Source organism: Lissotriton vulgaris, unplaced genomic scaffold (assembly GCF_964263255.1).
Source record: "Lissotriton vulgaris unplaced genomic scaffold, aLisVul1.2 SCAFFOLD_871, whole genome shotgun sequence".
Classification (NCBI taxonomy): Eukaryota; Metazoa; Chordata; class Amphibia; order Caudata; family Salamandridae; genus Lissotriton; species Lissotriton vulgaris.
This window is the reverse complement of record NW_028245531.1, coordinates 780,094-797,308: the sequence shown is the minus strand read 5'-3', so window position 1 is coordinate 797,308 and position 17,215 is coordinate 780,094. Positions and strand designations below refer to the sequence as shown.

At 46.8% G+C, this 17,215-nt stretch overlaps 1 protein-coding gene across 1 annotated transcript in view; it reads right to left on the bottom strand.

Annotated features, from left to right (window-relative positions):
* The window catches only part of LOC147666376 (5'-3' DNA helicase ZGRF1-like), a gene marked incomplete at its 3' end in the record, with an annotated part of 444,183 nt that overhangs the window by 67,098 nt on the left and 359,870 nt on the right, over nucleotides 1–17,215 (bottom strand). The window contains exon 14 of the mRNA XM_086949098.1: nucleotides 2,383–2,521. Within this exon, the coding sequence (XP_086805224.1) occupies nucleotides 2,383–2,521 (139 nt within the window). The remainder of the gene's footprint in view (nucleotides 1–2,382; nucleotides 2,522–17,215) is intronic.

Sequence of the window (17,215 nt, the reverse complement as noted above, 5' to 3'; positions counted from 1 at the left end):
GAAATTCGAATTTAGTATGCCTGAATTCAGAATAATAAAGTACATCTTTTAGTAAAGTTTATTTTAATATTCTGTGTTTGCAAATACCACTTTTAGAAAGAAGGTATTTGCTTGCCTAACCGTTTGAGCCTGCCTCTGCTGGGTTGTGCATTCCTTGACTGGGTTTGTGTGTGACAGGGCTAGGGAAATCCAGGAGACAGGCTGGGGCAGTCCAGTGGTGAATAGAGTAATCTGCATCTAGATGAGAGGGAGGAGTTACACCTGGGACCTGAATAGGGCTAGGCCTTCCCTCTACAATGCTGGCTCCACCCCCTCTGGTTTGTCTGATGTCTCTGCCCTGCACTGTGAAAGGAGAGGAGGAATCATGTCAACAGAGTGCTCCAGAGCTTTATCTTCCCTCCCCTGTGCTGGTTCCACCTCCTGTGGGGCAGCTGATGTCTCTGCCCTGCACAGTGAAAGGAAGAAGAGAGTCATGTCAACAAAGTACTCAGGAACTGGTTTGGAAGAGGCCTCTCTGCCTTCAGAGAACAAAGGATTTTGGGGTATAAATATTGGGACCCTGAACCCAAGAAATTAGCTCACTTCTGGAACAAGAAACCTTTCTGCCAAGGGGAAGAACCAAGGAAGCTGTAGGAGTTTGGACTGCCCCTCTGCCAGTGTGCTGTTTGCTGGGTTGGCCTGCAGTGTCTGCTTCATTGGCAAGGGAACGGAGAAGGAACTTTGTAAGGACTTTCATCTACAGAATATTCTCCAAGGGCTTGAACTGTGCTTGCCTCCTGCTGAAGGGTCAGGGACAAAAGACTTAACCACTTCCTTGCTGCCGTCGGCCATTGGCCGATGGCAGCACTACGTCCCCAGTGCTGCCGTCGGCCAATGGCCGACACGGCCCCCCCGTTTTGCGGAAGTGCCGCACTGCGGGAAAATCGGGGCCGCAGTAAACGGGTTAAACTCCAGCTCCCTCCTGAATTTCCTTGCTGGGAATTCTCACTCCAGTCACTTGCGTGCCGCTGGGAGATGGAAGCACGACGCATCAACAAGAAGCGTGTCGCCGCCGCAGCTGAAATCATTGCAACGCCGGAGAAGCGAGCCTTCGCCACATCTCCCTGGAAGCATATGTTCATCAAAGCTGTCTGCTGTCGCATCACCGGAGAAGCGTGACGCCATCGAGAGAGTCGCCATCGCATTGCGGGAGAAGCGTGTCGCAGGGCCTGTCGCGGCTTCAAAGTACAGAGTCGTCACAAGGCTGCCAGGGCGTCATCGCATCGTCATCGCATCGCCGCATCAAGGGCGCCATCTTCTCGCATCGCAACCGGATCGTTGCATCGCATCAAGGCGCCATCTTGCGCACCGCAACGGGCCCGCAGGCCGAGAGTCTACGCATCACCTCCGCACCGGTAAGGCTCACGACGAGTCTCCTACTTTGCGCAAGCATTGAGTAAGGACTTAACCATTCCCCCGGGACACGGAACCGACGCATCTCCCCTATTGCGAGCCTTTTGTTCACTTTGCGTTACGCATCCAGGTACTTTGTTGAGAACTTTGTCGCATTTACCAACAACTTGAACTAAGAGACTTTAATCATCTTTCAAGCAACCTTAAGTGTAGTATTGTGGATTTTTGTCGTTTGTGGTCTTGTGTTTAAGTCTATATAAAGAATACTTATTTTTATAAAAACCTGTGTTGTGTTCATCTGTAGTGTTTTCACTGTATTACTGTGTATATTCCCAAATGCTTAACACACTGCCTCTGAGATAAGCCTGTCTGATTATGCCAAGCTACCAAGGGGGTGAGCAGGGGTTATTAAGGAGTGTAATCCCCTTATCCCGATTTATAAGTAAGGGTCCCTATTTGGACAAAGGTGATACCATTGCCAACTAGAGACCCATAGATCTAACACCAGGCAGAAGTCATGGAGATCTGTCACAGACATCTGTTTGCAACAGTCGCAACAAGGCTCAAATCCTGTACTTCTACGAGGGGATACAGCCATTGTACACTGGAAAAAGTGCAGGTGTTCAGAGCGCCCTATCCTGGGCCAGCATTAATAAGAAACATCTTGATTAATATAAATGACTTGCCATTCTGGAAATGGTTCTGCGATTTATTCATATTTAATGAATATTTTGTATCACGCTGTGATGGTAAATTTCTGTTGCATGGATTAAATTATGCCGCAAACTTGTATTTTGCAATCAAATCCAATTTTGTGAATTACCACTTACTCAAATTTCAAATTTGACAATATTACAGTTAAACCATCTTGAGGCAAAATGACCACTTGAAAGTAGAGATCACACTCGAAACTGGCTTACATTTTCCTCACACGGCTTCCACCAACGCCTCCCCCTACTTTTGAAAACATTTGGTAGGCACAGTGTATACCTGTTAAAACGGCCGTGAAGACTTGCTTGTAGTGGGAAGGAGACTGAAATGAAGTCGGGATAAGGACTTGCCTTTTGGGAAGGCTGGCATTTTCCACCGTTGTCTCACTGGGGAAAGACAGTTCCGAGATGCACATGTTCTGTAAAACAACAAATCACATGAGAAGTGCAGTGTGACCAATATCTGTTGCAGATGTTCTACCTTAAAGACTCATAGACCCAAGCTTCCTGCAACTTAGTCTGGACTGTCGCACGATCAGGGTAGAACATCTGTACGCAGATATGAACAAAAAAATAATGGGTGCTACAATCCCTAACTTATATGGCCTGAGCATCAATTGCAGACAACACAGAGTGCGGCCACTGGCAAAGCCAATAGGTCTGCCATTGGCAAACTGGTGCAACGGTTATTTTTTATTGCACATTTATGCCACAGAAATAAAAGTTTAAAAAAAAGAAAGCATGCTGCCACCTATAAGCGGTCACATCATGATTGCAATATAAATATTACATTTAAAACATTAACTAGAGTAGCTGTTTTAGTAACTAATGTTTTTAAATAATAAACCATTCAGTTGTACTTTGCATTACATTATTATTTGTGAAGGAGACAATAAATCAAATTGCAGGCAGCTGCAATGTTACTGATCACAGGTAGCCACATTATTACAATGTCACTTAAACTCTTTCTAACAGTAATACGAACAAGCATTGCCAAAGCCAATCTCGGCAATGCGAGCTATTGGCTTTGTCAATGGCATGTCATTTAGCATTGGGATGAGCTGCAAGAGGCAGTGAAATCCCAGTTTTAGTATCCGTGAGCCATCTGCGTGAACAAAGATGACTTTGGGATACTATTTTAACGAAACCCACATTTGCAAAGGTTTTCACATAATGTTAACTCCACAGCACAGGCTCTGAAATGAAGTAAAAAGCATTACATTGGGGGGGCGTGGCTTGGATGGCAAGGAGGCAGCAGACCTAAGTCCGGAGCTCCCGACCCCCAAGTCAAACGAACGGCGAGCAGGAGAAGTGAAACACCAATAAGCGTGATAAAGAGCATAAGGAGAGGTGCATGAACATAGGGGGCACCCGTCAGACGTATCCAAGCCCGGCTACATCCACTGGGAAGGCGGACAGAGGTGAAAGGAAATCGGCTGGGAAAAAGGAAGAGGGAAGCGCAAGATGGCGGCAAGTTCCTAGAGGAGAAACCTGAGACGTAGACCGCCAAGCCACCAAGTAAGAGCGCTCCAAGGCCGACACCACAAGCGCCGCATGCAAACTTCCGACGCTGGCACCCCCCCATATGCAAGGTATTGAGGGATCTCCAAGCCAACCCTAATACCAGACACGAAGGAAACGAAGGAGACAAACACGGAAAGCAACCATCTTAGGTAGGAGCGAAGCTAGTAGCGGCCATCTTGGTAAGACAAGACAAGGCGGGCTCCTGCAGAACCGAGTAATCTCCGCACTGCTCAAAACCCGCCAGAAGCCACAGAGCCTGTCAGCAGACGTGGAGGGGGTGGCGAAACGAGGCAAAGCTACGGGTCGAGGCGGGAGGCGCAAGAGCCCCCTGAAAGCAGAAACCGAATAACGGAGGCGACACCCAAGCAAGAGCGCCCCTAAACAAACAGACTCCCCGCCGGCTACAAACAAGCCTGCGACGCACAGCAGAGATCTAATCCCTGCCTAACCAAGGACGATCAAAGACTACACGCCATCCACCGGGAAGTCACAGACGCAGGGGGCGGCCATCTTGGGAAGGGCACAGAAGTAAACAAGCGGCCATCTTTGGGGGGTGAAACAGTACGTCACTGCAGCGACTGTACTCCACGAGCAGAGGGCTCGTAGCTACGCCGAAGCAGCTGGCCCAAAAAAAAACAAAAAACAAAAAAAACACCCGCCCGCTCACACGCAACCCCGACCCCATCGCACCACGAGGCAACAAGCGGAGAACCGTGTGCAACGCAACGCTATCCTCACGCAAGACGGCGGCCATCTTTAGACAGCGAAAGGTGGCGGGCAAGCGGGCAGTAATTGGAGAAACGGAAAACACGGAAAACACAAAGCAAGGCACAAACAACAAAGTGCCAAACAGACGCGCGCCAAGGGAAAGGAACCAACGAGGGAGGCGCCAAAACCACGCTGAGGCAAGGTAGAAGGGACGGCCAAAGTAAGGCCAGCAAGCAGAACAACGCGCCCAACAGCAACCAGCGTGTCGGCACCCCCCCAGCAGTAGCAACAGAGTGGAAATAAGTAAAGACCGGGGGAAACACAAAGAGGGAAAAGACGCAAAGGGGGAGATACCGCAAGAGGCTGGCGGAATCCAGGACCAAGACCAGAGTGGTCAAGTGGCCACTAAGATTCAGGGACAGCAACCTAACAGCAACAACCACCCCAAGTAACAAAGAAGATAAGGGACCAAAAAAAGAACCCGCAAAACAACAACTAACAGAAGGGAGATCCCAAACGCATCAGGTTAGAAGAGGCTTCGACGCCATGGCGGAGAGAGATGGTAAACAGGTCACAAATGACCAACAAAAGAGCAAAAACGACATACCTGCCTCACCCGCAAAGGAGCGCGGCGGCCAAGGCAACAAAACTATCACACTGGACACACTACTGAGGAAGATAACAGAAGGGAACGATCTAGCAAAGGCCACAAAAAAGACAGTGGACAATATCCAGATGGAACTGATAGCAATCAGAGCTGAGCAAAGCAGGGCTAACGGCAGAATTGACGAGGCGGAGAAAAGGATAAGCCAGCTTGAAGACCGCGCTAATGTAACTCACAAGGACCTAGGCTTGGTGATAAAGAGAACCACAGCGCTACAAAGATCCATGGCGGAGCAAGAAGACAGAAGCCGCAAAGGGAATATAAGACTCCTGGGAGTGCCCGAAGATGAGGAGGAAACTCCAGGGGCGTGCGCCCTAATGCTGGAAAACATAATCCCCAAACTGACCGGTCTCAACTTTGACAGACCGCTCGAAATCGTTAAAGCCTACCGTATACCAGCAAAGAAACTAGCGAACAGCAACACTCCCAGACCAATAATATGCAAGCCATTAAGAGACAATCATACAGACGCAATCTTCGCCGTAGCCAGGAAGGGCAAGCCAATGTTGATTAACGGAAAGAAGGTAACAATCACCCAAGACTTCTCCAGGCTAACAGTGGAGGTGAGGAAAGGCTTCCTAGCCCAGAGAGAGAACCTGCGCAAAAACAACATCACATTCACCTTTGCAGGGCCCTCTAAAATGAGGATTACGGACAGGCACGGAAGCAGAATATTTGATGATCCCAACGACCTACATAGATACCTGCAAGGCCCAGTCCCAGAAGACATGGAGCATCAAAGCCCAGGAGCAAAGAGAAGAGCCTCCTCAGACGGAGCCGAAGGAGAGGACATATGATGAAGGCTTGGAACCCACATTTATTACTTTTTGTTTTTTGAACTCGAACTCAAACGAACTTATCTACCTCAAACAAACGCACACACAATCAACCGCATCTACCTCAGCCGCCGAATACGACGGGAACGAAGGAGAAGGGGCAACAACAACAACCATATCCTTTTCCTTTGAATGTTTTGCATTTCTTTCCCTCCACTCTAGGCGGACAGCCTTTGCGCATGAACCAACTCAGCAAAAGAGACTATGCAAGGACTTGGGGGGGGGGGGGGTGTGAGGACCCTTGCTGTCGCACACCCGATTTTCTACAGGCGGGGGGAGGGGGGAGGGAGGGAGGGGGGCAGACAGAGGGGGAGGGCGGGACAGGTGGACAGGACGGCAGATGAGACAGTAGGCATTTGTGTAACTAGAATTTCCCTTTTCTTTCCTTGCTATATCTTTTCCTCACCTATCATCCCACTTCGTATATTCCAGCCCCCGGGGGGGGCCACAAGGCACACCACGGAATATGGACATACATGCTAACACCAAAACACAAAGAAGATAGAAACCCCAGCGACAGCACAGCACCTCCATGACAGACTCAACAAGGGCAAGCCTAACCACGAACTTAAAGGTGGTGTCCATGAACGTTAAAGGCCTGAACCATCCGATTAAACGCAGGAAAATATTAGAGCACCTGGCCAAACTAAAAGGGGACATATACACGCTGCAAGAGACCAAACTCTCGGAGGAAGAAGCAAAGCTACTCAAAGCAAAATGGATAGGGGACGTACTATGCTCGCCAGCTAAGGGGAAGAAACGTGGAGTAATAACCATCCTGAGCAAGAGGGCTAACCTAACCATACAAACGACAAACGCAGACGAAGATGGCCGCATGCTGATAACAAGCGTCCAGAAAGGCAACGACCGAATACATGTAGCCAACATCTATGGACCAAATTCTGAAGACAAACGGTTCTGGCAAGAAGTGGACAGCAAGCTAACTGACATACCGCAGGAAGACCTCCTGCTCGTAGCAGGAGACATGAACAAGACGATGGATCAGGCTACGGACAGGCACCCAATCAGACCAAGTCACAACTCCCATAACAACAACACCCTGAAAGACCTATGCATCAAACATCACCTAGCAGACCCATGGAGGCTACAGCACCCAACGGCGCGCGAGTACACTTTCTACTCACACCCACACAATTCCTACAGCAGGATCGATTACATACTGATGTCCAACAACCACACGCACCTAATAGAAGAAACGGAGATAGCTCCAATAACCATCTCTGACCACGCGCACATATCACTCGCTCTAAGCGGCAAACACAACGAGAACCCAACGAGAAGATGGAGACTAAATGACGACATCCTGCAAAACAAAGGAAACGTGAAAGAGATCGAGGAAGCACTAAGAGACTACCTTGAACACAACGACAACGGTGAAATGGGGAAGAGCACCATTTGGGACACCCTCAAAGCGACACTAAGAGGTAAAATGATCAACATCAAATCAAGGATGAACAGAAGCAGGAACAAAAAAATCTCCGAGATAGAAGAGGAGATAAAAGCACTGGAAAGAGGTCACTGCGCAAACATAACAGACAAGAACACACTCACCATGCTCACAAAAAAGAAATACGAACTGAACAAGATTCTGAGCGAACGAGCAGGCTCTTGGCTGACAAAATTCAAATCTGTGAACTTGTGCAGAGCCAACAAAGCAGGGAAACAGCTGGCATCCTACCTAAAAGCTAAACAAAGGCAACATACAATAGCAGCAATAACAGACAAAACAAACAAATCCCAAACAACGAACAAAGGAATACTGGAAGTTTTTAGACAGTTCTACCAGGAACTATACTCCGAGGATAAGAACCTGAGCAGAGACGGAGGATTCGCTCTCCTAAATGACACCAACCTGCCAGAACTCAAAGAGGAGGAGAGAAGCCCGCTCGAAGCCGACATAACGGAAGAAGAAATCGAAGCTGCAATCAGCCAGCTAAAACAGAACAAAGCGCCAGGACCAGACGGATACACCTCCATGTTCTACAAAACCTTCAGCCACCACATAAAAAAGCTACTGTCAGAAACTTACTCGGCCTGCATACAGAACGGCATGATGACAGAGTCCATGGGCGAAGCCAACATCACAATAATCCCCAAGGAGGGGAAAGACCCTCAGTACCCGCAGAACTACAGACCCATCTCGCTAATAAATGTCGACTGCAAAATCTACGCGAAGATACTGGCCAATAGACTAAACAAAGTCCTACCAGACATCATCCACAGCTCACAAGTAGGGTACATCAAAAACAGGCTATCGCAAGATAACACAAGGCTACTATGCCATCTAATCAATCATACAACACAGAGCAGCGAACAGGCGGTCATGATAGCGCTGGACGCAGAGAAAGCCTTTGACAGAGTCTCAGGGCCGTTCCTTAGGAACTGCATGGCTAGATTCGGTCTAGGGGAGAAATACATAGCAATGGTGATGGCCCTCTACAACAAACCCAAAGCAAAAATAGTGGTGAACGGAAGCACATCCGAAACGCTCACACTAGGAAGAGGCACCAGGCAAGGATGCCCACTCTCACCAGGCCTCTTCCTGCTGGCACTAGAACCCCTACTAGCAAAAATTAGAGACAATAAGGGAATAACGGGCGTTAAGGTCAAAGAGAAGACAGTTAAACTAGCGGCATACGCGGACGACATCCTCATCACAACCACAAACCCATCTACGTCAATAACAGCGCTCATGGACACAATAGGAGAGTACGCAGAAGCCTCAGGGTACAAACTCAACAAAGACAAATCGGAGTGCAAACCAATGAACGTCCACACTACAAGAGAGGTCCTCGGGGACTCAGGCCTGGCTTGGCAGACAAAACCACTCAAATACCTAGGACTACACTTTGGGAGAGACCTAACATCCACGCTACAACATAATGAGGACTTACTGCTGAAAAAAATAAAAGAAAGACTAGAACTATGGTCGCCAAAATACATAAGCTGGTGGGGAAGGATAGAAACGATCAAAATGATGATAACGCCGGCGATAAACTACACGCTAAACATGCTACCACTCCCAATGACAGAAGGCTTCCACAAGAGACTGGACAAACTCATAAACATCTTCCTATGGAAAAACAAAAGACCCAGAATCAGCCTACTCAAACTGAGACTAACCAAAGACCTCGGGGGCCTCAACCTGACAAACTTCAAAACATACCAAACAGCATGCCTGGCAAGACAAGGGATGGCCTGGATAGACGACACCCAAACCTACAAACCAGTCTGGCTAGAGGTGGAGAAAGACTTCCTGGGAGGCCTCAACCTGACAGCTCTTCTAACAGCAAACAGGCACCCCCTAAGATTCAACCCAATACTGAAACACACCAGGGAAGCGCTGATGAAAATAGACAGGCGAATGATGCAGAAGTTGAGAGGCACAACATGGGAATCTATCTGGTTCAACACAAAAGTAACATACCAAGGGGCAACAATGAATAACGACACATGGATCGAGAAAGGAATCAGCCTCCCCAAACAGATGGAAACCAAGCAAAAGCCGCTGACATTTCAAAACATACAACAACTACATGGCCTTCCAAACCAAGAGCTCTACAACTTCCTCAAGATCAAAACTGCCATAACCAGAGCAAACCTACACAGAGAAGAACCAGGCATCATCAAATACATGCAAACCCTAAACTCAACAGGCCACCAAACTGCAAAGATCTATAAGCTCCTGAGCCCATCCACACTGTCGCAAAACAAGAAAACAACAAACTCATGGGAAACACTCCTAGGCAGGCAGCTAAATGAAAAAGAACGGGCAAAAATGTGGAGCTCAGCAACAACAAACAAAGTCACCCCACAACTAGCAAAAACCAAATACTGGCTCCTCCACAGGGCCTACTGGACCCCGTCCAGGCTCCACAAGGTCGGCATCGCAGAAACAGGCAACTGCTGGAACTGCCAGAAGGAGGAAGGAACCCTCGAACACCTCATCTTCGAATGCGTGAAAGTCAAGAAGTTCTGGACGCAGATCAACGCATTCCTAAACGACATGCTCAAAGCAGACCTAACAATCAGCTTTGCAAGCCTGGCAACAGAACACCTGACCGCAAACCTAAACAGCAGAGAAGAGAGAGACCTACTAGACCTGCTGCTCACAGCAGCCCTAAAAATAATCCTGACTAACTGGAAGAACACTGCCAAAGCAAATTTTAAAACATGGATTAATTGGGTCACCTTCCTGAGAGGAGCAGACAACATCACAGGCAACTTCTCTAAGGAGCATAACGCCAAAGCACACATGTGGAGCACACTCGACGAGCACCTGAAGAGAACCCAATAGACCCCCCCCCCCTCTCTCCTTTTTCTCTCTTTCTCTCCACCCCCCTTCCTACCTGGGGGAAGCCAAGAAAAAGCAAGCACAAATGGACTGTATATAAAGAAAATGCCAAATGTAAAAAAAAAAAAGCATTACATTAAGCTTTGCTCACATTTAATTATGGACACAAATCAATGAGTTAAATCTGGAATCATTTTATGGCGCTCTTGCAAGTACCCAGCTTTGATATTGTGTTTATGTGTAAACATACTCAGAAACACATGTGCTGTGTTTACTTGTCTGCAGTGCAAGGCACACGATTAAAATGTGTAAGATCAGCACCTGGAAGCAGAGACAGGAGAGCCACAGGCCAGGTCCTGCAGGATCCAGCAACAGAGGCACTGCTGATGCCAATTCTACCTCTCTCTCGCTCCCTCTACAGATGAAGCTGAGTGCAACCTAGAACAGTGGTTGCAGCCCACTCGCCTGGCTGTTGAAGAGCCTCCATATCTTGGTGAACAGGATGCCCATACTGGGGCATTGCGCTTGTCCGTTGCACGTATCCAATGCCTGATTTGTCTGCCTCTGAGGCTACGGTCACTGCCTCAGCATGCTCTGGGTGGCCTGACACTGAGCGCCCCGCTCAGCTGGTCAGTGGCTGCAGCGCAGATATGGTTCCCCTCTGCCCTGGCCCCTGTTCACAGCCCCTACTGCACCAGCCCGCACTAGCTGTGGCGAACTACCAAGCCCGACGCTTGAGAGATATGACCCTGGAAACGCTAGGGTAATTAAGGATAGACATGGAAGAAATACCTTCACGTTTACAGCAGCATTCTTTCAGAGGAAACGGTTATGTTTAATAAAGTGAAATTACAGTAGCAGCAGTGTCTTACCAATAATAACATTATTTCAAAAAATGGTTTGTACACTATTAGTAAGACTGTTGTAAAGTAAATGTGCAATGTCGACGTCACTGCTTAGAGCATTAGCATTAAAAATAAATGTTTAGGTTCCAAGAAAGACTTTTCAAGCTTTAGCTTTTGGTCTACGCAAATCAGGATATAAAGTTTTACAAACAGCTGTTATTGTGCCAGTCATTACAGGAGGTGTTTAGATGAGGTTGTCCAAAAATATAGAGCAGCACAGGATTTAAAAAAAAAAAAACAATGGCAAAGGTCGTTAATTAAAACACCAGCTCCCCTAAAGAGTGGTGAGACTGATCACCCATAAAAAAAAATAAAGAAGTAGTCCCGAAACAATAGATAAAGATGGCCCCAGCGTGAGTTTAACAGTACTTGGTAGGTGCTCTAGGAGAGGGCTAAACACTGAAGAGGCTTGACATATGCTAGCCCTTGACAAATGGGGAGAGGGAAAAATGGAGTGAAGATGGTGCCGGCAAATGGGAATCCTATAGGCGGGCTGTAAACCCATGAAGTCGATACAGCATGTCACTTTCATGACAGTGCATGCGCACCGTCTAGAGCAGAGACCTAAAAACGAAACATAAAATAAATAATCATCTAACTAGATATCCGAAGTGCATGAGACCATATTTAAAGTTAATAATAAAAAAATTAAATAAAGTCAGTTCCCTATGAACCAGCTTTATCATCAAAGAGAATTGAAACATTTAGGCTGATGTGAACAATATCCATAGGCTTTGTGCACAAAAGGTAAGGTGGGTTTACCAAATGCTTCAAGGTGTATGCAATGGCGGCAGAAGCAAAATGTAAATTGCAATTTAACAGGCCAATAGATGAAGCATGCTGATTAAAGCCCCTTAATTTATCTATATTATTTATGGATTATTTGGAAAAGCAAAAGTCTGATGAGACAGTTAAAGATGTCTTAAAGGTCAGACCTTAAAAATATGATGATTCATCGACTAAAAAGAAAAGTATTCTGCTTAATATAATGCGTGTGGTTCCCATGATCTCAATGAATTAGAACTGGCAATAGCTTGAGCTGGGACCAGAATCTGCTTTCTAAATATCTATTCAAGTCACACCTAGCATTTATCATACAAACACAACCTTCCCACACAGACGGCATTGCTGTGTAGTACTACTTTAAAGGTGACAGCCATCTTTGTGATTACTAAAACTGAATTTTACAGGACAGTGACTTCGCATCTCAAGTCTTTCAAAGCTGTTTAGTTTTTGATTGTATATACGCTTTGTGACTGCCAAAAGAGTAAATCCCTCCTTCCACTATTCATAGCCTCACCTGGCTAACAATGTCACTGCAAATTTAATCTAGTCACAGCCTGAACCGACCATTTACTTTTTACTAACATGGAACTAGTGGCTCCTCCCTTTTAAAGAGCCATCAAGCCAGCCTATGCCTTTTCTGGCTTGACCTCTACCCAAGTGCCTCCACAGCTAATCCACCACGAGACAAAATATCACACAGCAAACAGCACAGAAGACCAGTCTTTGCCAACAGACTCGGACTGCAGCAGTCTGAGAGTGACTCAGTTCAGAACCAAAGCCGGAGAGCTGGTGCTATACATGATGCTAAGTACCCCTGTGGGATGTTCTGGCGGTTGTTGGCATGCCCTACAGATAGGAACTGGCACCTAGAGAGAGCCCAAGCTGATTTCTGGAACAATTGTCACAAGTCGCACCAATATCCATGAACCGGGTGCAGCTGCAGAGGCAGTCTCACATGTTAGGTGCTTGCCACACCAAATCCATCTTGGGATAGTCTGGCAAGCAACTGCTTCCCCGGTGGACAGGAAACCAGCACCCCCAGAGACCTAAACCCAGTAGACTTACTGCCACTCACACCGCCAATCGATCAACTAAAGAAAGGTAAGATACAAGTCTCTGCCACTGGGTGCACACCACAACAATCCTCTCTGAATCTCACATCCCCCAAACCAAATTTACTAGAGGTTGTTATGAGGGAAGTGGGTTCCACTGATATTCTCTCCTGGTCATGCATCCCTTTAGCCATGAATCCTTTTTTCTGGTGTATGGAAACATCATTTCGTCTTGGAGGAACTGAGTTCCATAAAATCTGGAAGGACGTCTGTGAAGAAGGAGTCCTGGGGCTACGTTGAAGGTAACTCAAATGTTGGTGGCAATCAGAATACGATTGTTGCCACGATTTTGTACTACTGTTCCCAGGCGACAGAGCTGCAGGCGAACACACTTCAATACCACTGATTCTTTGCACAGCCTTCAGGATCAGTGATGAGACCAACATAACTACAGTGAAAAGGAGCACTGTTGGTGGTGGTGTGTATATTTACAGTGCACACCATTCTGAAATCTTCAGAAGAGAAGCAAGGGAACGATCAGACGTAGCTCATTGCCAACTTGTAAAGTACGTTTTCCCTCCTCAGGAGGAAATTTCTTTTTGGGAATTTCCTAGGGATAATTCAGTGCTACAGATAACATGTGACAGCTCCTTTTTGATTATTCTGAAAGATGCGGAGAGTAGGGAATTACGTTTTGGTGCGATTTCAACCCAATTTCTTTGCCATGTCTGTCTTGCTGGACATGAGACTCTGTGCATTTTACCTTTGATAAACAGCAGTAAAGTGCTTGTGCTCGCTCTTTAAACATAAAGGCACAAGTGCTCCCCATGGGAAAAGTGGAACCTTTAACTTCCACAGCAGCAGTTTACAAAAAACACTCACTCGTAAGGTTTAGAATGCGATATACAATTTTATTGTTCATCCACAATGAGATTGCCTTGTTACAAACAAGAACTCTATTTTATTCATTCATTTTTCAGGTTACGGTGCTTCTAAGAGTGAGATGGCACTGCGAAAGTGATAAAGTGAATAATTTGTTCGCAAGTGCTATACGTTGTGCAAGTATTTACATGTGAATGATAAGGAAATTTTAGATCAAAAGCGAAAAACTCTGATTGGGAGTGTTCAGAACCTAAACCAATTTGAAAACAGTCCACTGTAATAGTTGTCTGTCGACGTTTCAACCCCCAAAACACAATTATTTAGAGAAGGGTCATCATCCGGATGGTAAATATAAAGAGGAGACAGCTGGGAACAAAAGAATCATGTATCAATCAGATAGTACGATTAGATGTGTTGTTATTCATCTTAAGGATTGTGGAATGCAAACTAATAACATAACATGGGCTGTAGCAATGGATCTCACAATCAAGGATGACTGTATACATTTTTCATGGAAAACCTCAAGGGAGCTCGCATGTGAAATGTCAAGCTGTACAGAAACATAGCTGGTTCAATCTTGTAGTATAGTGAACTTGTGTATATGTACTGAGCTATAAAGTATTATCAAATGGCATACCGGGAGACGAAGTCAAGAAATCCCACAATCCAGGCTGTCAGTCTGGTGATGTTGCTCGCATCTGAATAGCCCTGCTGTAAGCAAACATATCACATTAAGTCTAGTGTGTGTCACAAATCATGGTAACCTACCAGGTAAGGTAAGGAGTAACAACACTAACTCATCTGTTTCAATGAATAAAGAGCCCAGTGTATCTGGAAAAGTATCACAGCAATCTATAAAAGAAACAATATAGGAGGGACTGTGTTTCTAGTTCACTTGGAGAGAAAAAAGAGCTCTCTTCATATGTACTCATGCAAGTGGTTGAGGGTATTGCATTAAGTGCACTTCGCGAAGTTATCAGCAATTACCTCAACTGGGGATGCTGAGTATAAGAAGAGGTGCATATTATGATATACACATTATCCTCGGATAATCAAACAGGGAATGGAGATATTAGGTGTTATAAACAGCTCCAGCTCCAACTAAGTTGATACTACTGGAAAACTGTTGAACAATATCTCCAAACAAGTATTGCTTACAACTTTAAAAACAGATGTAATCAAACTGACCCACCCATTATTGGACTAAATCAATGGTGAGCATATATTGTACAATAAGTCTCACCCATCTGGTGCAGAAACAGTTACTAATTGAATGTGTTTGTCATCTGTGATAAAGAATCATTTAAGAAAAGTCAGGTATTTCAATAAAAACGAGCGCGTGTTTTCTGCAAAGCAGAAAAAACACGATGACTCACCCGTGAAAATTTTCTGTACTTGCCAATTAATGGGACTGCATTCGAAAAGTAAGGGCGAACAAGCATTTGAAACGCTAGTAGGTTTAGCCTATGCAAAATCTATTGAGTTTGTCAAGGTGTTTTAATGCAAGGTGCTGTCCAACATGGCTTAAAGAAAACGATAAAAATAAAAGCAGTATGATGCAGTGTTGTGTCCGGGGGCCAGTGGTGACTGGAGATTAGCTCTATGGGCCTACTCTCGAGGGGGCATCTTGGTGACACTCTAAGGCCTTCACTTGGCCACACTTTAAATAATGCACGGACACTGGGTGACTGTGTTGCTCTGCACGCCGCCGCCAAGTGCCGACGTGCGTGCAGGGCCCCTTTATTAAGACCCGGTCACGTGTTCTTCACGCTGCACGCCTGTTTCGTCACAGGCGTGCAGACACTAGAACACAACATTCCTCCTAAAACATGAAAAAGAACAAACAGGCAAAATATCAGCCATATCGAGGTAGTCTTTGGATGTATCATACTGTTCTTGGTTATTTGGGGTACTAGTCAGGTTCATGATAAGCAAAAAAGACTAAGGCACTATAAAACACATGTATAACATACTGGAACAGTCTTACATGACGTGGTCCCGCAGGCGGCCGGAAGGTGCGGGATTGCTTCTCAGTTTGTAGGTGGCGGTCCCACGAGTTCGGGGACTCTCTCCTCCAGCTGGGGAGGCAGGATGGCGACTGACCGGCTCATCCTCCGGAATCTCGGAGGCTACGCCAGAGGTTTAAGCCTCATCTGGGTTGTCGTTCGCCGTGGCGGAAGGAACATCTCTTGAAGGCTCATTACTACGCTCCTGAAGATTCTCAGCTGTTGGGCTCGTAACCACTCGCGGGGCCAGGCACTCCGCATTGGGGGTCATCTCCACCTCCTGATAGAATCGTTTGAATTGTGATACGTTCCTGGTTACTGTTTCTCGGCCTCGGGTGGCAATGATGCGGGTGCCTTTCACACTGATGACCTTCCATGGTCTCTTTTCATATGTTAGTCTGAACTTCCCACTGGTTACTCTGTTCTTTAGTAGCACAAAATCGCCCCGTTCGATTCGAGCATGACCAGCTCTCCTCCGCCGGCTGGCCTGGGCATATAACTTTTGTTGCTTTGCCTCAATCCTGCTTTCATTGGCCATTTCGGGAGTCCACTGGGGATGATGGGGAATGGAATCCGCCACTACTCGTCCCATAAGAACATGTGCCGGGGCTACCCCGGTGGTGGTATGGGGTGTTTGGCGATAGCTTCGCAGGAATGTGAATATTGCCATCTCCAGCGATTGTCCCTTGTCATGTGCGATCCGGATGACCTTATTGAGAGTTCGCATAAATCGCTCCGCTTCCCCATTTGCTTGTGGCCAGCGAGGAGTGATGCGGCGATGTCGCGTTCCTAGGTCTTGCAGGTAGTTGGCTAGTTCTTGGCCTTGAAAGGGAGGGCCATTGTCCGTTCTGAGTTCCCGCATTACTCCATGAGTGGCTATGATCTTTTCCAGTTTGGTTATGACTTCAGTGGCGCTAGTGGTGGTTATCAGTTCAACCTCTGGATATTTGGAGTGATCATCTATCACGACCATGGTGTATCGCCCGTCGGGAAGACTTCCGAAGTCCATGCTGGCGCATTCCCATGGTTCCCGAGGTCGAGGTTCCACTGCGATGGGTGCTTCTCGCGGGGCGTCTCCAGTGACTTGGCAGGCCGCACAGGATCTTACAGTTTCCTCCACCAGATCATCCATTAGTGGAAACCACACCTTCGTCCGCAATCTTGCCTTCGTTTTCACCATCCCTTGGTGACCGACGTGGGCCAGTTGTACCACCTGATCAGTCAGGGCGGAGGGTATCACCAGCCGGTGACCCCTTAGCAAGCATCCAGAGTGGTCGTCGTTCAGTTCTCCCCTCACATGGTAGAGGCTTTCCATAATGCGTTGAGCATGTGGTGTCAGTAATTTCCACTCATCTTTGGCCCTACGCCAATTCCCACTTTGAAGGGCTCTCCTCGCTCTCTGTAAACAGTCACCCTTCAGGGTAGCCTCTGTGAT